This window comes from Dasypus novemcinctus, chromosome 9 (assembly GCF_030445035.2).
Source record: "Dasypus novemcinctus isolate mDasNov1 chromosome 9, mDasNov1.1.hap2, whole genome shotgun sequence".
In the NCBI taxonomy this organism is placed as follows: domain Eukaryota; kingdom Metazoa; phylum Chordata; class Mammalia; order Cingulata; family Dasypodidae; genus Dasypus; species Dasypus novemcinctus.
The window spans coordinates 107,084,855-107,110,359 of record NC_080681.1 but is presented as its reverse complement, the minus strand read 5'-3'; the positions used below and the strand labels follow the sequence as shown (position 1 = coordinate 107,110,359).

The 25,505-nt window shown below is 44.5% G+C and overlaps 1 protein-coding gene across 2 annotated transcripts in view; it reads right to left on the bottom strand.

Annotated features, from left to right (window-relative positions):
* Positions 1 to 239: 239 nt before the first annotated feature.
* PTAFR (platelet activating factor receptor) overlaps positions 240 to 25,505 on the bottom strand; it is a 32,031-nt gene continuing 6,765 nt past the window's right edge. For both annotated transcript variants that reach the window (XM_004455701.3, XM_004455702.3), the window contains one exon: positions 240 to 3,586. In XM_004455701.3, the coding sequence (XP_004455758.1) occupies positions 2,515 to 3,540 (1,026 nt within the window). In that variant the 5' untranslated portion in view covers positions 3,541 to 3,586 and the 3' untranslated portion in view covers positions 240 to 2,514. The remainder of the gene's footprint in view (positions 3,587 to 25,505) is intronic.

Here is a 25,505-nt window from a genome sequence, read left to right as displayed (position 1 = left end):
AATTTTCTCAGGTGGGGGGGTGAAATTCCCACCTGACACTGCCCAGCAGTGTTTCCTGAAGTATGTGACACAGGTCACTGGGGCACTGAAGTGATTTTAGCTGGGATGTGGAGGCACTGTTTTGTTTTAGTAGTTATGTTTCCTTTTTTATGTTTCCCTTCTATGCAGGTGGCACCGGTTTTCACTTACAACTGTTATAAAATTTCCCTTTTAAATAAATTTAAGTTTTAAAAAGCAACTCTGTTTAAAGAAAAATATTTATTAAGTAAACATACAGGTGGTACATGGATATGGCAAAAATTGTGAGGGGGATACACAAATGGCAGAAATTCAAGAAACACCATGTTTCAGCACAGAAGCATTTACCTCAGTCAGAGCTTTTTTTGGTTGCAAGTAATAGACAGTTATTCAAATCAGCTTATGCAAAGTAAGAGAATGGATCCTGACTAGGGAATCTCACAGGACCTGAGGGAGGAGGTGCAGATGGCAGGCTGGGCCTGGAGGAGGGGAGCGCAGGCCTGGAAACACCGCCCCTCCTCTCTCCAGGCTCCTGTGGTTTCTCTCTGGTTTCTGCTTTGCTCTCACATCCTCATCTTCTCTCTGAGCAGAGTCGTCTTCTCTACTACATCAAGTGGCCACTGCCCTCTCCTGCCCCCTCCCCATCACACACACAGACACGTAGAGGTAGACATCCCTACCCCCCAGCTCAAGAGTTTATATCTCTTTAGGTAAGTGACCTGCAGAGCCTGAAACAGCATCCCTGAATCTTGCGGCCCATTTCTGGGCAAGAAAACCTGACTGGCCCTTCAGCTCCAGTCAGAGGATTGAGGGATTGGCTACAGGGAGGGGCCAAGTTCTCAGGAAGAAGGTAGATGAGCACTCACCCTGACCCGGAGGCACCTGCCTCAGCGTTTGCTGCTCGTAACAATCCTAAGAGGTAGGAAATTCAGCGCTTGGGCCCTCGGCAGGAAGGGACAAGCCCAACACTTGAAGCTGGTCTGTGCTTAAGTACCAAAGCTTAAGTATGCTGGGCTGTCCACCAAGTCACCGTGTGCTAAGCACAGCCCATCCAAACCCAGGCAGAATACTGGCCGTTGGGAAGTATTTGTCAAAAACAGCAGGGAAGCGGGGGTGGCTCAAGCAGCTGGGGGCCCACCTACCACATGGGAGGTCCTGGGTTTGGTTCCTGGTGCCTCTTAAAAAGAAGAAGAAGAGACAGAGAGCACACAATGAACAAAGGCAGAGAGCAGACAGCGAGTGCAAAGAGAGGGGAGAAATAAATAAATCTTAAAACAAAACAAAACAAAACAGCAATCCGTTGCTTGTCTGGTAGACAGGAGATAACGGTGCCAACCACATAGGGACATAGTTAGAAGGAAGATTCCTCAGAGGGACCCAGGGTTCCAGAAGCCAGGGACGTCTCCTCCAAATCCCTGGGTCTGAGGATGCCCAGTTCATGCTCCAAGTATCTGACTCAGAACACGTGAGAGGCGTATTTGCATTTGTATGTATTTGTTGAAAATCCCAAGTGGGCACCTAGACAGCCTCAAGAGAAGCAGGCACCTCCCTCCTACACCCAGAATTCAGAGTCTGGACTGCTCCTCCCACCTCCTGGAAGCTAGGTGGAGGGGGCCTTTCAGAACTTGGCAGGCTCCTTCCACTCCGGAGGCCTCACACGCACAGGCAGTTCCCAGCCCCAGTGCCTGTTTCCCTGGAAGCCTCTGGGCATCACGCTGCCCTGGCCTGGATGTCCCCAGTTTTGCTCTAAGAGACTTTTGCTCCCCCACGTGAGCAGCTGCCACAAAGGAGGTTGTTAGTCAGGGTCTGTTTTTGCGACAGAAGGATGGTCAAGGCAGTTGTCTTTCTCCCACTCCCCAGAGTAGACCCAGACCTGATGCTAGGCCTGCGTAGAGAGACACAGCTGCCTCAGGAAACAAGTTTCATGGCCAAATTCTATCTTCTCCAGCCACCTTTTGGGACAAAGAGCTGAGTGAGTTGAAAGATGCTTTCATTGAACTTCTCCTGAGAAGTGTCACTAAGACTTTGTGCCTGTGGGCAGAAAGAGGGAGAACGGCACCATTCTGGCTCAAAAGTCCACCCCAAAGATACTGCCACACAGCCAGAGGAGTGTCCCTTTCACAAACCCCCTTCTCTGCCTTTATCACGTGAAGAAGTTGCCCAAAATTTTAGGTCATACCCACTTGGGGTTGCTGTACAGGGGGGATGAACTAGGTAGCTCAAACCTGCCTCCAAGTTCTGTACCGGGCCCTGATCTTCACCCCCAACCCCATCAGAAGGAGATCATCAGGCAAGGTTACTGTAGCATGCATGCCCAAGAGACAGATGAAGGGGCTTATCCAAGTTCTGGGTTTTCTAGTTGGTAGCCTCCATATGTAACGGGCTACCAATCTCCAGGGAGGGGTGCCCAGACCACAGCAGATATCCCTTCTTCTCCCAGGTCACTTTGTGATGTGAGTGGAAGAGAAGCTTTGGGCCTGGTCCCAAAAGCAGGGACTAATTTTTGAGGGAATTGACAGGGACCTGGTTGAGTGGCAAGACTACATCAGTGCCTGTTACCGAGGTGGCCCGGGAGCATTTCCGGCTGCCACGCATGCTGTACAACTTCTCAGTGAGGTGCTTTCGGAACTTCTTGGTAAGGAAGCAGTAGATGACGGGGTCCAAGACGCAGTTGGTGCTAAGGAGGCAGAGGGTGATCTGATGCGCATCATTAATAGCCTGGTGGAATTTGTTCTGGAAGCCCAGCTCAGCCAGGGTCCAGGGCAGCTGCACCAGGTGATGGGGCACAAAGCAGATGACAAACACAGCCAGGACCGTGCAGACCATCCACAGAGCCCGGCGCTTGACCTCAGCGTTGTGCTTCTGCTGCACCGGCTGCGTGAGCAGTGTGCGGATGATGACCAGGTTGCAGAAGAGGATGATGAGGAAGACAAGGAAGAAGCTGAGCACGATGAAGATGTGGATGGCGAGGACCGGCACACTGCCCTTCTCATAATGCTCGAAGCACCGGGTGGTATTGCCTGAGCCAGCCTTGCTGGGCACTGTGTTGGTGGAGTCCAGGACAAGGAAGTAGGATGCAGAGGCCACAATGGCCACCCAGATGACCAGGGACAAATAGATGCCACGCTTGCGGGTGGTGGCCTGAGCTGTCTTGATGGGCCGTGTCACCGCCTGGTAGCGGTTGTAAGTGATGACGCCCAGGAAGGCCACAGAGCAGTATGTGTTGATGAAGAAGAGGCAGCCAGCCAGGTTGCACAGGAATTTGGGAAGAATCCAGTTGCCCTGGTTGTAGTAGTAGATGATCCACAGAGGCAGGGTGACCAAGAAGAGCAGGTCGGCCACGGTGAGGTTTACCATGAAGATCTTTATCTCATTGAGCTTTTTGGAAGGATACAGGCGGGCAAAGACCCACAGCACATAGCTATTGGCAATGGTCCCTAGCACAAAGATGATGCTGTAAACAATCGGGAAGAGGGTGTATCGGAACTCAGAGTCGACACGGGAAGAATCATTTGACTCCATCGCTTGGGCGTGGGAAGGTCAGGTGGTCATGAGGTCCTGCCTGTCCCTGGAAGACACACATAGATGAATTCTGGTTAATGAAGAGCCAAGAAGGGACTCTCACAGTTCACCAATTCTAAGACTCCCATTTGGCACATTTTAAAAACTTTAAAATCCGCATATGCCTTGTAATTGTGGCATCTTTGATTATTTGGCAGCCTTTTTTCTTTCTACATATAAGAATATGTGTTTTTACAATCAGTGGCATCTGAGATTCAACAAAATCAGTGATAGTTCAGTAGTTTCTTCCTTCTTATTCCATTTTTTAAAAAATTTCCAATTTTAACCACTTTCATGTGTATGATTCAGCAATATTAATTACATTTACAATATTGTGCTTGCATCACCAATTCTTATTCCATTTTGAAATGTAATTCTTTATTATTTGGCTTATTTTGTCTTAAAGTTTTAAATAATCCATTTCTAAGGATTCAATTTTAAAAAAATTTATATTATAAAATTTTTACTTTTTCTCATAAATTTAGAATTTTTTTCAAATGATGGAATTTGGAATGGAATTTTTGATGGCAAAATGTTCTATATTAAGAATTATTTATAGGCTCATTTGAAAAATCTGGAAAATACAGAGACATATTATATTAAGGTCACTCACAGAATGAAATATCAGCCAGTCATTAGAAAGAATGAGTAAGATTTCATTATACTGACATGGAAAGCTATTAGATAATATCATTAAGCAAAAACAAAACAAAAAACAGCTGTAGAAAATATTTTGTATGGCCCCATATGTATATGTATATGAATAGAAAAAGATCTAGACTACTAGACCTCAAACAGTTGATAGTGGTAAGTAATGTCTGGGAAGTGAGGTGGCCTTTGTAAGAAATGTATTTACTTTCTACCATATACTTTACAGTTTGGATTTTTTAGGAGTGCTTAATACTTTAATAATTTTTAAAGTTTTTTTGATTTTTTTAAAAAGAAAAGTATATGGTGGAGAAACAGTAGAAAATACTTTAACCAAGTGATCAAGATTGACATCACAAGTAATAAGACGTGGCAACACAGTGTACCTCTGATCAGATGCCTGAGAAGTACACAACAACAATTCTGTGGTATTCTTGCCAAAATGCCTCACCTCAACTTAATCATCGTGAGAAAATTTCAGCCAAACCCAACGTGTGACCAAATAAACCAACCTGCACTGATCAAAAGTGAAAGATAAGGAACGACTGAAGAACGGTCATAGATTTGAGAAGATGGAGGTGAAATATGACAACTAAACGCAATGTGGGATCCTAGGTTGTGTCCTAGAACAGGAAAAGGACATTTGGGGAAAAACTGGTGAAATTCAAATAAAAAGGTAGACAATTTCATTAATGACATCGTTATCAGTGTTAATTTCCTGGTTCTGATCATTGTATTATGGTTACTGTTGGAGAAAAACTGCACTCACTGGGGCACAGAAACTGTCTATTGCAGGCAGAAAATTTATTGGGAAGCTCTCCCAACGGAGGTGGTCTGAAGAATAGACTTCAGCTCCCCTGCCGGCATGGCAGGGTTCTGAAGAGAGACTTCAGCCGGCCTCTGGCAGAGGCAGACATGAATTTGTATAGTATATCTATAGGCAAGAAAATGCTTAGTCAGTGGGAGTGGGTTGGGGCTTGGGTAAGACCCTAGAGCCAATAGGGATGGCTAGGGGGTGGTGGGCTAGGGGTTGTGAATTCTAGGGATGTGGGAGGGGCTGGTGGTGTCATGTGGCTCATTTGTCTATTCTTGGAGGAAATGAACTGTATCTGAACACAGTTCTGGTTGGGGGGCTGATCTAGGTCACGGGAATGCAAGCCTCTGTTTGTTACCATTGTAAACCTTGTGATCTTTTAATCACTATAAACCTTGTAAGGGAGAAATCTCTAACAGTTCCATAAATTGTTTATATTAGGGAAAGTTGGGTGAAGGGTACACACGAACTCTTTGTACTATTTTTGGAACTTTTCTGAAGACTTAAAAGTATTTCAAATAAAGTTGTTATTGTTGTTGTTGTTGTTTAAGGGATGTTAAGATTAAAGCTAGCCATAATCTCACTACCCAGAGTCTGGTCCCTTTTCAACAGTTCCTCCCCAACTCTCACTCTCCAGGAAACCAGGGGTCGCTCCCTCTCATCTTGCTCCTCCCACAATTGCTGCCCAAGGGTGAGCCCTGATGTCCATCTTGCTGTGAGCTTGACTCAGAGAAGCAGCTGGTGGGGAAAGAGCAAGAGACTCAACCAGAGCCAAGAGGTCCGAGGCTCCTCGTCTATCCTAGTGCAGGGAAAAGAGCACAGAATTAGGAGAAGCAAGGAAAAAACAAAGCACTTAGCAGCACCTCTTTTTGGAGTCAGGCATCCTGCCAGTGCTTCCACGGGCACTACCTCATTTGAGTCTCACAAAAACCCTTTGCCATAGGAAGTATTATCCCCAATTTTACAAAATAAGAAGTTGAGGTATAGGGTGGTTGTATGACTTGTCCAAGGTCACATAGCTTTTAGGGGATGGAGCCAGGCTCTCAAATCCAGCTCTAGGCTCAGTCATTCATCACACATTCATCCAGCAAATATTTACTGCGCGCCAGCTGCCTGTTGGGCACCCTGCCAAACAAGGGGGATGCCGGGTGAACAGACCGATGCGGCTCTGCTCTCGGGGAGACCGACAAAAGCAATTTAAACAAACATAGTTTGTTAACATTAGGGAAAGTTGGGTGAAGGACATACACGAACTGAATGGAGAATAAAAAGGGACCTACTTAGAAAGGAGGTGAGTTTCAGATGACACCTGAAGGTGGTGGACTTGGCCCAGTGGTTAGGGCGGCCGTCTACCACCTGGGAGGTCTGTGGTTCAAACCCCGGGCCTCCTTGACCCGTGTGGAGCTGGCCCATGCGCAGTGCTGATGCTCACAAGGAGTGCCCTGCCAGGCAGGGGTGTCCCCCCGTGTAGGGGAGCCCCACACGCAAGGAGTGCACCCGGTAAGGAGAGCCGCCCAGCGTGAAAGAAGGTGCAGCCTGAACAAGAATGGTGCCGCACACACAGAGAGCTGACGCAACAAAAAGAAACACAGATTCCCATGCTGCTGACAACAAAAGCGGACAAAGAAGTTGCAGCAAATAGACACAGGGAACAGACAACGGTGGGGGGGGGGAGGGAATAAATAAATCTTAAAAAAAAAAGATGACACCTGAAAGGAGAAGAGAGGGGAAAGCATTCCAGGTAGAGGGACTTGCCTGGCTCCTCAGGAGCTAGGTGGGCTCCAGGGACTGAAAGAAGGCCACACTGCAACTAACATTTAAGAGACTACTGTGTGCTGAGCTTTGATGTAACATCAAAGACGAGTACCACCAATTATCTGAAAAGGCCATTAAATAGCCTTCCCTTCCTTTTCCACATTCATATCTGTGTGAGGCCAGATTTTCTTCAAACACTTCAACTGAAAGAACATACTGTAACAGAATGAATGCAGAAGCAGATACGAGAATCTGCTGCCTTCTGTTAAGTCCAACATTAAAGAGATTGGGAGGAATGTAAATCAATGTCAATTTTCTTCCTAAATTGTTTATGTTTTGGAAAATATTCCTTGTCCGTTAAATATGAATCATGCTACTTAGATTAGCATGGAATGAGTTTATTATTGTCATTTTTTAATTAAAAACTAAAAGTTCTAGAATGTCTTCATTTTAATTTTTAATAAATATTGATAGATATAATCCACGTAAACAAAAGCTATTTTTTCAGGATGTAAAGGGGTCCTGAGAGCAAATTTGAAAACCACTGCTCCAGCCCCCCTTCTCTTTAAGCCCCAGATGCTCAACCATCTGGGACTGGCCTTCTTTCTTTATCCTGCTGGCCCCTCATGCCTTGGGGGATTTCCCAGGGGAGGGGCATTCCTGGCCTAGCCCTGGCCTCATGCTGCCCGAAAGAGGGAGGGAGGTGGCCTACTGCTGGTACAGACTCAGAGTCTTTGGGGAAGTCACCACCCCTATTTACACCCTTCCCAGGAAGTCTCCAGCTCAGTGTGGGTGGGGAGGAGGGCAACTATTCTTTGGAAATTGTCTTTCTCCGGTCATAGGACCCAAGATAGGTTATCCTAGGGCCTGTCCACCATGCCGTGCCTGTCCAGGTCTGTTACAAAAGTCTTCCCACCAGAGCCAGGACTAGGGTGAGGCAAGTGAGGCCCTCTCCAGAGCACAAAATTTAAGGGGGTGCCAAAAAATTCAGTTATCAAGATAATATTTTAACACAATATTTTTAAAAGTCAAAATCAGTAATGTCGATTCTTCATTTTGCATCACGCTCCGCTATAACTTGGCATGACACTGTTATGATCTTGTCTTAAAATTTAGATATTTTGTTCATTATGGATGTTTTGGCATTAATTTCAATTAAATAAAACATTTCCAAAAAATTAATTAATTACTTTTTTAAAAAAATCTTCCCACCATGCACACAGTTTAGCCAAGGTCACCCATTCTGTCCCTCATTTTTGTATTCACCAGACAAGCACTCACTGCCCTGGCCAGAGTACTGGACTCAGAGATGAGACCCAGTACCTGCCCTTGAGCAGCTTACAGGCCATTTGCAAGAGAGAATCTCTGAAGCAAACAAACTTGAAGTGCTATGATGGCGGAGGTACAAGGTGTCATGGGAATTCAGAGAAGATACCCCTCACCTAGACATGAGGGGTCAGGAAAGACCTCTTGAAGGAAGAGAAGGGGTTAGCCTGAAGAAGCAAGGAGAGAGGAATTCTGGGCAGAGGGGATGGCATGTGCAAAGGCCTGCAGGAATAACAGAGGCTATGCCTTGCTCTCAGGGAACCTGAAATCTTCAGTTTAACTAAAACTGAAAGAGTGAGATGGGTAAGGAGGGGCAAGGCTAGAAAAGTAAGCATTGGTCAGCTCAAGATGGGTCTTGAATGGCAGTGTAAGGAGTATGTACTTGATTCCACAGCAAATGGGAAGTCATTTGAACTCTGTACATGGGAGGGACAAGGTAGGCTCTAGGTTGGGGAAGACACTCTGATGGTTATGTGTAGAGTAGCCAGAGGCAGAGGGACAAGAAGACAACTGCAATTGTCTGGATGGCCAAAGGAGGCTTAGACCATGGCAGAGCAGATGGAGGGAAAATGGATGAATGTGAGAAGTTGAAGGGACAAGACTGGGGCTCGATTTGGTGCAGGTTGACAGGGAGTCAACCCCAGTGACTGGGGTTGTGACGATGTCCATCTTCATGGAGACGATCCTGACAAGGAACAGTGTGGGGAGTGGGGAGATTTCCAGGAGATCCAGGGTTAAGCCTGGGGAGCCCAGCATTAAAGGAGACAGAGGAGGAGGAACCCATGTAGGAAGCAGAGAAGGACGGTTAGAGAGGTAGGAGGAGACGCAGGACCAGGAGGGAGCTGTGCTGGGCAGCTTAGGGAAGAAACTCCCATCAGAGGGGGAGCGAGTGGCCCACAGTGCGAAGAGCCACAGGGAAACCAATTGCAAAACAAGCGAACACTGGATGTGGCAGCTTGGAGAGATATCTCATGTGATCAGAGTGGGAAAGAGTTTCCGAGGAATGAGTTGAAGAATGAAAGGGAGGTGAGGAAGTGGGAGTGTCAAATTCTCACTCAAGAAGTTTGATTGAGGAACCAAATGCTGTGTCAGTCTTAAATGGATCCTGATTCAAACAAACTAACTCTAAAGGATACTTTCTAGACAATTGGGGAAAGTCAAGCACGGACTAAATATCTGATGTTATAAGAAATTGATGTTAATTTTTTTAGGTGTGATATAGATATTGTACTGTATTTTGTATATTTTAAGTCCTTATCTATTAGATACATACACTGAAGTACTTACAGGTGAAATTATATGCTATTTTGATTTTTCTTCAAAATACTCCAAGACCGAAGTGCCTGCATGCTACTGTCCATCTCTGTCTGCTTGTTGGGAACCCAACCTGGGACAATGGGCACTCAAGTCTGTCTGACTCCAGAGCCTCCCTGGCCCACCATGGCCCCACAGGCGGCCCAGCAGAGTAGGCTTCTTCCTTCTGGATACAGGACTAGAATCAGTGCAGGGAGTGCTGGGTGTAAGCCCTGCCTTTGCCCAAAGCCACTGCCCTTTATCCCTTCTGTGCCCATCGCTCCAGATCTTCTGTCAAGTCCCAGGTTCCTGGTCCCCATGTGATTTCCACTCTCTTGGCCCTAGTCCCAAACTTAGTAGCCAGCTACAGCTGTGCATCAGCAGACCTCTCGAAGTCACCCACAATATAACCAGTCGAGTTTCCTCTGGAGTTGGTGGCTCTTCCCTCCAAGCTCAAGCTTCAAGTCCCCCTCCTAGGGCCTTTCTCTAGTTGTATAGTTATAATTTGGTATATTTTCCTCAAAGAGAGCCCCCTAAATTATATAAGCTGGATCTTTCCTGGCTGAAATCCAAGAGGTGAGAAGGAACAAGCAGAAGAAGAGCTGCAAGAAGATTCCAGGCAGAGCTCACCATGTACAAATGTCCTGAGATGGGAATAAGTTCACCAAGTTCTGAGGTTGGAATAAGTTTGTCATGTTCAAGGAATTGAAATGTGGTGTGGGGAAGCAGATGTGGCAGGGATAGGGCTTCCACCTACCATATGGGAGGACCCAGGTTCGATCCCTGGGGCCCCCTGGTAAAAAAAGAAAAAGAGAAAGCGTGCCTGTGCAGGAAGCCAGGGCCCTTGTAGTGAGCTGAGTGCCTGCATGAGTACCTGCACAGAGAGCCAAGTGCCTGTGCTGCAAGCCGAGTGCCCGCATGAGTGCCCACGTGGTGAACCAGTGCCCACACAAATGAATCACTCAGCAAGATGATGATGCAACAAAAGAGAGACGAAGGGGAGAGTCAAGGTAAAGCACAGCAGAAACCAGGAACTGAGGTGGCACAAGTGACAGAGAACCTCTCTCCACATCAGAGGTCCCTAGGATCGAATTCTGGTAAATCCTAGAGGAGAAAGACGAGAAGAGAAGACAAAAAGAGAAATAGATACAGAAGATCACAGCAAATGGACAACTAAAACAGCAGGGCAGGGAGAGGAGGAGGGAGATGGGGAAAAAAGGAAAGAAAGAAAAGTAGTGTGGCCAGAACAGAGTGAGAAATGGAAAGAATGAGATGAGGCAGCAGGACCCAGATCATTCCTAGGCCATGGTAAGACATTTGGATTTTCTCCCTGAGCAATGAAAGTCACTGGGGTGCATCAAACAAGCCCGGAACACAATCTGCCTGGCTCCCTCGCACTTCAGGACAGAGAATAGATGGTAGGGGACAAGAGGGGAAGAAGAGAAACAATTTGGGAGGCAAGAGATGTGGCGGCATAGATCAGAGAGTGGCATTTCCTCTTCCTCTCTGCATCTCCAGCACCCAGCACAAATCCTGGCCAGAGCAGGATCTTAGTAAACATCTGTCAAGGGAACAAATATCTGGCATCCAACAGGACTGACCCGTGTCAGAGCTGCAAGAGGGCTGACCCAAGAAACCGTCGGGCGCCAGGTCGTTGCAGTGATGTAGGAGGAGCAGCGGCTGCCTGCCCCCGCAGCAGCAGAGTGAGGCCTCTACCAGCTCGCTTCTCAAACTGCGGTCCTTGGACTAGCAGCATGAGCATGGGCGCCTGGGAGCGTGCCAGAAAGGCAGGTTCTCGGGCCCCACCCCAGACCTGCAGTATGAGAATCTGTGTTTTAATAAGATGGCCAGGTGATCTCCTGTGCACTCCAAAGTTTGAGAAGAACTGTGCCTCCAATCACTGCCGGCCATGCATTTGGCTCCTCTGATGCCCTCCAGCGCTCCCTGTCACCCAAGATCACATCCAGATTCCTTTTCCACCTCATCTGCTACCATTCTCTGCTATGCACCCTCTAATCAACCACACTGAACTTCTTACTGCTTCCCTGAAATCTCCATTTGTCCTCACGTTTCTGTGCCTTGGCACATGCTGTGACCACTATTCCTGGGAAGGCCCTTGCCTTTTGCTCAATCTAGCATGACCTTACTTATCTTCTATGATCTAATCTAAAGAGTGCTTCTTCTGGGATGCCTTCCCTGACTGACCCAGGCAGAACGAGTTCCTTCCTCCTTTGCATCACCGCGGCATGCACGATCCTCAGCTGAGCACCTGACACGAAGTATTGGAAGTACTGATTTCTGTGGTTCTTTCCTCACCAGGCTGGATCGGATGCTGCTTTCTTTTCTAAGCACTTTTCTTGAGATATATTCACATACCATACAATCCATCCAAAGTGTACAATCAATGGCTTTTTGTATAATCACCGTATTTGTATGGTATTAGTGTAATCAATGGGCATTTTTGTGCATTCATCACCACAAAAATTTTAGAACAATTTCATTACTCCAAAAAGAAAAACTCCACACCCCTTAGTGGAGTCACATCTCAATCCCTCTATTCTTCCCCAGCCCTACATAAACACTAATCTAATTTCATCTTTAAATAAATTGATTTATATTTACATTTTATATAAATGGTATCATACAATATGCAGTAGTTTGTGTCTGGTTTCTTTCATTTAGCATAATGTGTTTTTTTGTCTGATAGTAACATCTTGTAACATTAACATAACATCTTGTAACATTAACATACATTTGTTCAGTTTCAGAGAAAAAGTCTTATATTTCGCAATATTACCCATAATCACATTTCATCACATGAGGTTTTGCTATGCTATACAATCCCACGATACTTTTTTTTTAAAGATTTATTTTATTTCTCTCCCCTTCCCCCCCTCCCCCATTGTCTTGTGTCCATTCGCTGTGTGCTCTTCTGTGTCCACTTGCATTCTCATCAGGCAGCACGGGAATCTGTGTCTCTTTTTTGTTGCATCATCTTGCTGCATCAGCTCTCCGTGTGTGTGGCGCCACTTCTGGGCAGGCTGCGCTTTTAGCATGGGGCGGCTCTCCTTGCGGGACACACTCCTTGAGCATGGGGCTCCCCTATGTAGGGGACACCCCTGCATAGCATGGCACTCCTTGCATGCAGCAGCAGTGCGCGTGGGCCAGCTTACCACACGGGCCAGAGGCCCTGGGTTTGAACCCTGGACCTCCTATACAGTAGGTGGACATTTTATCTGTTAAGCCACATCCACTTCCCCCACGATACAATTTTTAACTTTCCTTCTAGTAATATACATGACCTCAGGCTTCCCTTTTCAATCACTGTGATCTCTACATAATAGCACTGCTAGTTACAACCACTATGATGTGCTTTCACCATTTCTATTCATTTCTAAAGATTAATAAATATCCTTTTTACCAATTTTGCACAGGTTAACTCTCAGCTTTCCATTTTCTAACCTCATTCTATTTTCTGGTGACCTATATTCCAGTTATCAACTCCATGAGTTCACATGTATACATAGTTCATAATAGCACATTCATACTGAATTTGTCCTTTTGTGTCTGGCTTGCTTCACTCAACATAATGTTTTCCAGGTTCATCCATGTTGTCATATGCTTCACAACTTCATTTCTTCTTACAGCTGCACAATATTCCATCACATGCATACACATTTCTTTATATATTCATCAGTTGATGGACTCCTGGGCTGTTTCCATCTTTTGGCAATTGTGAATAATACCACTATGAATATTGGTGTGCAGATATCTCTTCATGTCACTGCTCTCAGTTCTTCTGGGTATATACCTAGAAGTGATATTGCCAGGTCATGTGGCAGATCTCTATATAACTTCTTTAGGAATTGCCAAACATTCCTCCACAGTGGCAGTGAATAAGCATTCTTATTTCACCACATCCTCTCCAACACTTTTAGTTTTCTTTCTTTTTAATAGTGGCGTTTTAATAGGTGTGAAATATCTCATTGTTGCTTTGATTTGCATTTCCCTAATTGCTAATGAAGTTGAACATTTTTTCATGTATTTTTCACTATTTGTATTTCTTTGTTGGACAAATATCTATTCAAGTCCTTTGCCCGTTTTTTAATGGGCAAATTTAATTTGCCTTTTTTTGTTGAGTTGTACCATCTCTTTATGTATCATGTATATGTATATATATTTTTTTAAATTTTATTTTATTTATTTCTCCCTGCCTGTTTCCCCTGTTGTCTGTTCTCTGTGTCCATTTGCTGTATGTTCTTCTGTGTCTCCTTGTATTCTTATTAGGCAGCTCTGGAAACTGATCCTGGGAACTTCCTGAGTAGGAAAGACGTGATTACTCTCTTGTGCCACCTCAGCTCCCCTGTTCTGCTACATCTTCTTATCTTCTCTCCTCTGTGTCTCTTGTTGTATCATCTTGCTGCACCAGCTCTCCGCATAGGCCAGCACTCCTGTGCGGAGTGGCTTTCCCGTGCTGGGCGGCATTCCCAGGCAGGGTGGCTCTCCTGCCGGGGCCACATTCCACATGGGCCAGCACTCCACATGGGCCAACCTGCTGCATGGGCCAGCTTGCCCTCACCAGGAGGCCCTGGGCATAACCCTGGACCTCCTATATGGTCAATACATCTGTTTCCCATAAGTACCATATATATTAAACCCTTTTCGGATATGTGATTTCCACATATTTTCTCTCATTGAGTCAGATGCCTTTTCATCTTTTTCACAAAGTTCTTTGAGATGCAAAAGTGTTTAATTTTTAGGAGGTCCCATTTATTTATTTTTTCTTTTCTTGCTCATGTTCTGGGTGGAAGGTCTAAGAAACCACCACCTACCACAAGATCTTGAAGATGTGTCCGAGTATGTTCTTCTAGTAGGTTCTGGCTTTTATATTTAGCTCTTTGATCCATTTTGATGTACTTCTTGTATAGTGAGTGAGATAGGGGTCCTCTCATTCTTTGGTTATAGATATCCAAAGAATATCTATATTGAAGAGGTGAGGGTTTATATCTGAACTCTCAATTCTATCCCACTGATCAATGTGTCTACCTTTATGTCAATACCAGGCTGGGGTGGTTTTTTTTGTTGTTGTTTTTTGTTTTTTTAAAGATTTATTTATTTATTTATTTCTCTTCCCTCCCCCCCTCCCCCCAGTTGTCTGTTCTCTGTGTCTATTTGCTGTATGTTCTTCTTTGTCCGCTTTTGTTGTTGTCAGTGGCATGGGAATCTGTGTTTCTTTTTGTTGTGTCATCTTGTGTCAGCTCTCCATGTGTGTGCGGCACCATTCCTGGGCAGGCTGCACTTTCTTTCACACTGGGCAGCTCTCCTTACGGGGCACACTCATTGAGCATGGGGCTCCCTTATGCAGGGGACGCCCCTACATGGCAGGGCACTCCTTGCGTGCATCAGCACCGCGCATGGGCCAGCTCCACACGGGTCAAGGAGGTCCGGGATTTGAACTGCGGACCTCCCATGTGGTAGATGGATGCCCTAACCACTGGGCCAAGTCTGCTTCCTTGTTTTGTTTTTGTTTTTGTTTTTGTTTTTGTTTTTGTTTTTGTTTTTGTTTTTGAGGTGCTGGGGGCCAGGGTTTGAACTTGGGACCTTGTATATGGGAAGTGGTGCTCAATCGCTGAGCCACATCAGCTCCCCTGATTTGGCTTCCTCCTTTGTTTTCCTTGACATTTGTTTTTGTTTTTTCAGGAGGCACTAGGAATCAAACCCAGGGCCTCCCATGTGGGAAGCAGATGCCCAGCCCATTGAGCCACATCTGCTTCCCAATACCATGCTGTGCTGACCATGGTAACATTATACATGTTTCAAGGTCAAGCAGTGAAAGTCATTCCACATGGCTCTCTTTCTTTTTTTTTTTTTTTAGGATGCTTTTGGTTATCCGGGTGAACTTTTCCTTCCAAATGAATTTGGTAATTGCCCTTTCTATTTCTGTAAAGTAGGATGTTGGAATTTTTATTGGTATTGCATTAAATCAATAATTCAGTTTATGTAGGATTAACATCTTTACAATATTTAGTCTTCCCAAAAATGAACACAGAATGTCTTTCCATTTGTTTAGATCTTCTTTGATTTCTTTTAGCATTGTTTTATAGTTTTCTGAATATAGGTCCTGTACATCTTTCATTAAATTGATTCCTAGGTATTTGAGACTTTTTGTTGTTATTATAAATGGAATTTTTTTTCCTGATTTCCTCTTCAGATTGTTCACTACTAGTGTACAGAAACATTATTGATTTTTGCATGTTGGTCTTGTATCCTGCTATTTTGCTGAACTTGTTTATTAGCTCAAGTAGCTTTCTTTTTCATAGAAATTTCAGAATTTTCTATACAGGATCATGTCTTCTGCAAATAGTGAGAGTTTTATTTCCTTTTTCCTATTTGGGCACCTTTTTTTGATTCTTTTCTAATTGGTCTAGCTAGAATTGTTAGCACAATACTGAATAATAGAGGTGGCAGTGGGCATCCTTATCTTATTCCTGATCTTAGAGGGAAAGCTTTCAACATTTTCCCATTGCATACAATATTGGCTGTGGGTTTTTCACATATATCCTTTATCATATTGAGGAATTTTCCTCTATTCCTATATTTTGAAGGGTTTTTATCAAGGAAGTATGCAGAATTTTGACAGATGCTTTTTCTGCGTTGATCAAGATAATCATGTGTTTTTTTCCTTCAGTTTGTTAATGTGGTGCATTATGTTAATTGATTTTCTTATGTTGAACCACCCTTGCATACCAGGAATAAATCCTACTTGATTGTGGCGTTTAAGTCTTTTGATATGCTATTGGATTCTATTTGTAAGCATTTTGTTGAGAATTTTTGCATCTCTATTCATTAGAGAGATTGGTCTGTAATCTGTTTTCTTGTAGTGTCTTTATCTGGCTTTGGTATTAGGTGATGTTGGCTTTATAAAATGTGTTGGGTAATTTTCCCTCCTCTTCAATTTTTTGGAAGAGTTTAAACAGGATAGGTGTTCTTTTTGAGATGCTTGGTAGAATTCACCTGTGACGCCATTTGGTCCTGGACTTTTCTTTGTTGGGAGATTTTTAATGACTGATTCAATCTCTTTAAATGTGATTGGTTTGTTGAGTTCTTGTATTTCTCGTAGTATCAGTGCAGGTTGTTAGTGCAATTTTTTAGGAATTTGTCCATTTCTTCTAAGTTGTCTAGTTTGTTGGCATACTGTTTCTCATAATATCCTTTTTTTAAAAAACATTGATATTCTTTTTTTAAAGATTTATTTCTTTATTATTTCTCTCCCCTTCACCCACCTCCACTGTCCCCCCCCCCCCCCCAGTTGTCTGCTCTTCATGTCCATTCACTGTGTGTTCTTGTCTTAAATTCTTGTCAGTGGCACCGGGAATCTGTGTCACTTTTTGTTGCATCCTCTTGCTGTGTCAGCTCTCCGTGTGTGTGGCACCACTCCTGATCAGGCTGCACTCTTTTTTGGACTGGGCGGCTCTCCTTACAGGGTGCACTCCTTGTGCGTGGAGCTTCCCTACGCGGGGGACACCCTGGAGTGGCACGGACTCCTTGCGCACATCAGCACTATGTGTGGGCCAGCTCATCACACGGGCCAGGAGGCCCTGGGCTTGAACCCTGGACCTCCCATGTGGTAGGTGGCTGCTCTAACTATTGAGCCAAATCTACTTCCCATAATATCCTCTTATGATTCTTTTTATTTCTATGGGGTCAGTTGTAATTTCTCCCCTTTCATTTCTGACTTTATTTGTATCTTCTCTCTTTTTTTCTTTGTTAGTCTAGCTAAGGGTTTATTGATCTTATTGATCTTCTCGAAGAACCAGCTTTTAGTTCTGTTGATTTTCTCTATTGTTTTTTGGTTCTCAATTTTTGCTCTAATCTTTATTATTTCTTTCCAGAAGGATAAATTGCTTTGAGATTGGTTTGCTCTTCTTTTTCTAGTTTCTCCAATTGTTCAGTTGGATCTTTAATTTTAGCTCTTTCTTCTTTTTTAATATGGCATTTAGGGCTATAAATTTCCCTCTCAAGCCTGCCTTTGCTTTATCCCATAAGTTTTGAAAGTTGTGCTCCATTTTCATTCATCTCCACATATTTACTAATTTTTCTCACAATTGCTTCTTTTATTTAGGAGGATGTTGTTCAGCCTCCACACATTTGTGAATTTTCCCCTTTCCCATCTGTAATTGATTCCCAGCTTCATTCCTTTATGATCTGATAAGGTGATTTGTACAATTTCAATCTTTTTATATTGTTGAGACCTGCCTTGTGACCCAACAAGTGGTCCATACTGGAGAAAGATCCATGAGCACTTGAGAAGAATGTATGATTCTGGAGTTTGATGCAACGTTCTGTATATGTCTGTTAGGTCAAGTTCCCTGTTTCTTTGTTGATCTTCTGCCTACATGTTCTGTCTAATGATGTGAGAGGTGTGTTGATGACTCCAACTATTATTGTAGAAATGTCTATTTCTCCCTTCAGTTTTGCCAAAGTTTGCCTCATATATTTTGGGGCACCCTGGTTAGGTGCATAGATATTTATGACCTTTATTTCTTTCTGGTGGATTGTCCCTTTTATTAATATATAATGGCCTACTGCATCTCATAATCGTTTTGCATTTAAAGTATGTTTTGTCCAATATTAGTATAGCTATCCTGCCCTTTTTTGGGTTACTGTTTGTGAGGAGTATCTTTTTCCAACCTTTTACTTTCAGCCAGTTTGTATCCCCAGGTCTAAGGTGAGTCTCTTGTAGGCAGAATATGGATGGCTCGTATTTTCTTTATGCATTCTGTCAGCCTATATACTTTTCTTTTAGGAGGTACCAGGTATTGAACCGGGGACCTATTACATGGGAGGAAGGTGCTCAATCACCGAGCTGCATTGGCACCAAGCTTATATGTCTTCTTTTGCTACTGGGGTCAGAAACTGAACCCAGGCATGGACTTGGCCCAGTGGTTAGGGCATCCGTCTACCACATGGGAAGTCCACGGTTCAAACCCCGGGCCTCCTTGACCCATGTGGAGCTAGCCCATGAGCAGTGCTGATGCGTGCAAGGAGTTCTGCGCCACGCAGGGGTGTCCCCCGCATAGGGGAGCCCCACGCGCAAGGAGTACACCCCATAAGGAGAGCCACCCAGCATGAAAGAAAGTGCAGCCTGCCTCAAAATGGCGCCGCCCACATGGAAAGCTGACACGAGATGATGCAACCAAAACAAACACAGATTCCCATGCTGCTGACAACAACAGAAGTGGACAAAGATGCAGCAAATAGACACAGAACAGATAACCGGGGTGGGAGGGGAGGGGAGAGAAATAAATAAATAAATCTTTAAAAAAAAAAAAGAAAAGAAAGAAACTGAACCCAGAACCTTGTATGTGGGAAGTTGGTGCTCAACCATTTGACCTACATCCACTTCCCAAGTGTATATCTTTTATTTTTTAAGATTTATTTTATTTATTTCTCCTCCTCCCTTGTTGTTTTTGTTCACTGTCTGCTCTCTGTCTGTTCATTCTGTGTTCTGTGTCTGCTTGTCTTCTTTTTAGGAGGCACTGGGAACCAAACCCAGGCCCTCCCATGTGGGAGGGAAGTGCCCAATTGCTTGAGCCACATCTGCTCCCTGCTTGATGAGTCTCTCATTGTATTTCCTCATTGCGTCTCTTTGTTGTGTTGTCTAGTTGCACCATCTTGTTACATCCACTCACCACACTGGCCTGTCATGTCAGCTCACTGTCTTGCTCATCTTCTTTAGGAGACACCGGAAACGAACCCAGGACATCCCATGTGATAGACAGACACCCAACTGCTTGAGCCACATTCATTTCTCAAGCCTATATCTTTTTTTTTTTAAGATTTTTGAAAATTTATTTCTCTCCCCTTCCCACCCTTCCCCCCGCCCCCACCCCAGTTGCCTGCTCTCTCTGTGTTCTTCTGTGACTGCTTCTATCCTTATCAGTGGTCCTGGGAATCTGTGTTTCTTTTTGTTGCATCATCTTCTTGTGTCAGCTCTCCATGTGTGTGGCACCATTCTTGGGCAGGCTGCACTTTCTTTTGCGCTGGGCGACTTTCCTTACAGGGTGCACTCCTTTTGCGTGGTGCTCCCCTACACGGGGGACACCCATGTGGCAGGGCACTCCTTGTGCGCATCAGCACTGCACATGGGCCAGCTCCACACGGGTCAAGGAGGCCCGGGGTTTGAACTGCGGACCTCCCATATGGTAGGCGGGTGCCCTATCCATTGGACCAAGTCTGCTTCTCAAGCCTATATCTTTTGATTGGGAGTATAATTTATTCACATTCATTAATATTATTATAAATATATAATTTACTTCCACCATTTTATTCTCTGGTTTTCATATGTTGAATCTTATTTTCATCTGTCTTTTTACTCTTTTAGTTATCCTTTCTGAATATTCTTGCCTTTTATATTCTCCTCCAAGCCTCTCTCTCCTGTTTTTTCCTTTGGGACTGTAAGGCACCCTTTAATACTTCCTGCTAAGGCAGATTCTCTTTTTTACAAACTCTGTTAGTTTCTGTTTATTTGTGAATATTTTAAACTCATCTTCATATATAAAAGACAATTTTACTGGATAAAGAATTCTTGATTGGCAATATTTTTCCCTTAGTTTCCTAATTATATCATACCACTGTCTTCTTACCTCCATGGTTTCTGATGAGAAATCCACACTAAGTTTTACTGGAGATTCCTTGTATGTGATGGTTTGCTTTTCCCTTGCTGCTCTCAGAACTTTCTCTTTATCTATGACATTTGACATTCTGAGTAGTATGTGTCTTGGAGTAGGTCTCTTTGCATTTATTCTGGTTGGGGTATGATATGCTTCTTGGACATGTAAATTCATTTCTTTCATGAAAGTTGGGAAATTCTCAGCTATTATTTCCTCAAATACTCTTTCTGCTCCTTTTCCCTTTTCTTCTTCTGGAACTTCCATGATGCATATGTTGTTGCATTCGTGTTATCATTCAACTCCCTATGTCCCCGCTCAATTTTTTGCTTTCTTTCCTCTCTCCTCTCTCTTCCATTTCAGCTGTTCTGTCTTCTGCATCACTTATTCTTTCTTCTATCATTTCTAGTCTGCTGTTGTATGCCTCTAATGTGTTTTTATCTCACCTATTCTATCTTTCATTCTCCTAAGTCCTGTTATTTTTCTCTTCAGGTTCTTCATTGTGCTCATTCAGTGTCTTTTTGATGTCCTTTATCTCTTTAGTCATATTGTCTTTCAATTCATTATTTTGATTTGGAGAATGTATGAACCTTGTTGATTAGTTGTCTCAAATCCTGTGTCTCATCTGGGGCTTTGATACATTCCTTTGCTTGGGCCATTTCTTCCAATTTCTTAGCATGGCTTGTAATTTTTTACTGACATCTAGGCATCTGATTAGGATGGTGAGTTTATTCTGATGCTCAATTTCTCTCTTTTTTGTATGGATTTAGTGGCAGGAGACTGTGCATTACTGCCGTTCTTTGATTCTTGTTTCAACCTGTTCTGTGTCTTTAGGATTGTCCCTGTTAGTCGCTCAAATCTGGGCCCTGGGCATAGTAATGGGTTGCAGACCTACTTCCAAGGGCCTTTCCTTTCATGCATTTCCTTGGTCTGTCAGGAGATGATGCTTTTTGGCATCCCTCTCAGTTCAAAGCCTGGTTGGAGTGTGTTTGCTGTGACAGGATTCTGCCTAGAGGCTATTCAGTGTATCACAATTGAGACTTTCTCAGAAGCTGTTCTCCAACCCATCTTGGCAGCTCCCTTCCTTTTCCCAGAAAAGAAATAATTCCACTCCCCTCTGAGTCCTCAACAACCAGTTCCAATCAGTAGGGAAGGTGATTGAGAGGACTGGAGCTCTTTAGTCATGTGCTAACTCCCAAGGCAAGTAATGGTACGGCCCCACCTGGCCTGGACGGGCATTTGGGAAGCAGCAGACCAAATCTGCAGGCCAAAAGCTGAGTCAGCCTTAGGTTGTGTCCCTCTCTCTCTCCCTTTTTCTGGGGAGGTGGATACCTGCAACTCCCTCTGTCCATAGTCACCAGCCCGAGACCAGAGAATTTTAAATGGACTGCTCGTAGGGTTGGGGAAGGGTGCTGGTGGTTGCAGCTGCAGCTTCTACTCATGGTCTTTCAGTCAAGATTATTTTCCTGTGCCCCCTCTCTTTCTTCTCCTAAATCCTAGAACATTTTTTTCTAGGCCATCTCTGCCTGTTCTTTAGCTACTTTTTTGGGGAGAGAAGGGATCCCATGTATATCTAATCCTCCATCTTCCTGGAAGCTGGATGCTTCTTGAAGGCAGGGACTAGATGCTTTTCATCACTTTATGCCCAGTGCTTGGCACTGGGGATGGACTGAATGGGTGAATGAATGACCAAGCCCCTAATGGCTACTCCAAGGAGCTTTGTGCAATCATTCTGGGGGAAGCAGACCAGGGGCAGACTAGGGTGGGGAGAACAAGGCCGTTGGAGGCAGAAAAACCTGTGTTCACATCTGACTCTGCTGTTCACTCACCTCTCTGAACTTCAGTTTCTTCATCTGCAAAATGTTGTAATCTTCACAGTTTGCAAAAGTCGGCAAACTGAATTGAGCAGGACATAAGGCAGAAATGTCCAGACCTCCCTCTCCCCAAGATAATTAGGGCCAGGGGAGAGAGACCAGGGGTCACCCCTGACCCCAGTGGCTCTGTCCCACACACTGACTGTCCTCCAAGGCCCAAAAAGTTGTCCTCGGGGTAATGCCAACCACACTTTCAACAACTCAGGGAGGGAGGAGCATTGGAGGCAGAAGGAGGCCGCTCAGACCACTCAGCTTAATATACGGGCCCTTTTCTGGTGGATCAAGGCTGGACAATAGGCCCCGGCTCAGTGCTCAGCTTTTGAGGGGGAGAGGGAACATAAATATTCATAGTATTCACAGAGACCAGAATATTTCTGTCTGCAGTCTGGAACTTCCACCCTCTGTCCTGCACAGTGTGCAGGTTCCACCTCCATGCTCCCTACAGTTCTCATCCTCTGGTTTGTCTGGAAACATCCCTGCTCCCAGGAAACCTAACAAAAGGGTTTCCATCCTTAGCAAGACAATAAGAAGGGTGGCCTGAACTGGGCATAAGGAAGTGTGTGCTAGTTACTTCCCCAAATGCGTGCATGTTGGGTGTTGGGAAAGTTGGGTTCACCAGGCAGCCCAGCCCCTAACATTTGTGGGGTCAGTTAGAGTCAAGAGTATAAATGTCTAAATATTTCTAGGTTTTACGTCTAAGTTATAAATTAGACATGTCCAAATTCATCCACATGCCCGGCAACAGCAGTTCCTGGCCTGGGGGTGTATTCACAACAGAGCCTGGGCTGGAAGGGGGCACACCCATCTGATCCAAGACTCCTTGCTCTGTGGGGAGGGTGGAGCTGAAAGAGAAACTGAGCCAGCCCATAAAAGGATCGGGGAGCTGGGCACCACTTACTAGTTTAATGTGCAGACACTTCTTAGCTATGATCACATTTACTCCTTAAATTAACCTTGGGAGATGGGGTTTATGAAGCACCTATTTTTCTAGGAAAGGAAGTGAGGTCAGAGAGGGGAAAAGACTTGTCCACAGTCACACAGCTGGTAAATGGTAGAGGTAGACTTGGAATGTTGAACTGCAAGACCCATTCTCTCTTTTCCAGTCCAAGCTGTAACCCTCTGCTAGAAGCACACCTGTTCCTCGGCTAACCAAGAAACCTGTTTTGCAGCCCAAGGATAGGAGCTCCAGACGCTACAAGGTCCTTAGAAAGAGATGCCTTTGGCCTGGGCCCCTGCTTTCACCTTTGGAGTTGGGAAGGGGATAGGGCAAAGGGAGAGCAGGGTCTGCTCTGCATCTTTCTCACTCCTGCCTGGCAGCACTAGAGCTGGGATCAATCCTGGTTCAGCCACTAAACTCACTCCATGACTCTGAGTCTCCATTTCCTCATTGGTGAAATAGAGATTAAAAACCTGGGCCTAAGCATTTCTCAAAAGAACATATACAAAAGGCCACAAAGCACATGAAAAGATGCTCAACATCATTCACCATCAGGGAAATGCAAAGCAAAACCACAATAAGATTTCATACCCACTAAATGACTACCATTTTTTTAAAAAATGGAAAATTATAAGTGTTGGAGAGGATGTGGAGAAATAAGAACACTCCATCACTGTTGGTGGGAATATAAAATGTTGAAACCACTGTGAAAGACATTTTGGAGGTTCCTCAGGAAGTTAAATATAGAATTACCATATGACCCAGCAATCCAACTTTTAGGCATATAACCAAAAGAATTGGGAGCTCAAACAGATACATGCACACCAATGTTCATAGCTGCATTATTCACAATCACCAAAGATGGAAGCAAACCAAGTGTCCATCAACCAATGAATGGATAAACAAAATGTGGTACATCCATACAATGGCATATTATTCAGTCATAAAAAGAAATAAACTTCTAATACATGTGACAATATGGATGAACTTTGAAGACATCATGTTGAGTAAAAAAAGCCAGACACAAAAAGACAAATATTATATGATCTCACAAATTCCTAGAGTCAGAATCTGAAGTAGAGGTTACAGGAGCCAGCTGGGGAGTAGGTATTGGTGAGTTAATGCTTAAATCATATAATTTTGGTAATAGTTGGTGGTGATGGTAGCAAAACATAGTGAACATAATTAACAGCACCAAAATATATATTTGAACATGATTAAAAGGAGAAATTTTAGGTTTTATATATGGAACTAGAATAAAAATTTTTAAAAAATAACATAGGACTGTACAGCACAAACAATGAACCCTAATATAAACCATGGACTATAGTTAATAGTACAATTATAATAACATTCTTTCATCAATTGCAACAAATGTACCACACTAATGCCTGGCATGGCACCAGCACCCATTACTGGCCTCCTCACACAGAAAACACTCAAGAAAATACTTACTAAATAGATACACTGACCGTTCACCTCCCCCTATCTCACCAAGCCATGGTTTTTTACCCTTCACTTCCACACCCTTACACACCAGCCTCGGTCACTCTCAGTTTAATCCTTTCCTTCTATGTGTCTCAGTTTCCTCATCTGTAAAATAGGAATAATATCAACGCTGACCTCACAGGATTCCCCAGAGACTATAAGCAAATATACCTCTAAAATGGCAAGACATATAGTAGGTGCTCAATAAACAAGTCATATCCTGTTCTGACCTCCCTTGAGGTCTGACATTTGTGCCCTGCTCTGGCCATACTCTCTAAAGAGTCCCTTCATGGAGTGGTTCCACTAATCAACCATACTTCTCTAAGAAGCAGAGAGATTTGAAGGGAAATTGAAGTCAGTACCCTAGCCTCTGGAGAATTCCAGACTGAGCTGCCCATGGCTCCTAGTACAAGAAGTCTAACACCAAGGCAGGCACATTCATTGGCTGAATGAATGGAACTCCTTGCCTGGGGAGAGGCCAGGGACAGGGTTAGGACCCCAGAGATGGAGGTGGCCCACTCTGACCCCAGGTGTACATATCACCTTGAGGAGACTGGGCCCTGGCTCAACTGATGTAGGAAACCCCTGTGGGGTTGGGGCCACTGCATCTGGTCTGGACCTCTTCTCCTCCCACCCAGGCGGTGTCTGTCTGTGGCCAGGTGAGTGAAGAGGCAGGGGAGGTCCCTCATCCTCTGGGCTTCCCTGGTACTGGGCACATGCCTCTGTTATACCAGAAAACTTTCTGATTTTTAGGTATTTTTCCCAGCCTGGGAGCTCCTGAGTCTTGCTGGTGCTTTGCGGCTGGGTGCAGGGCTCAGGGCCTTGGGGTCACACAGACCTGCATCTGCGCTGAGCTCTGCGCTTTCTTAACTGGGTCATCTTTGGCTCCCCCAACCTCCGTTTCTTTATCTGCACAATGGTAATAAAACCTTCTTCACTGGCAGAACGAGGCAATTTGTGCACATGGTTATTACTCAATTACTGAGAGCTGCCTGCCTCCCATCCTCAGAAAACGTTTGAGTGAATGAATGAGTAAACACACACATCAGCCTTGCAGCCAGCCAGCCACTTCCCCTCTTAAGGAAGAAGCAACCTGGGGGAATGGCTGGAGAGAGAGCGAG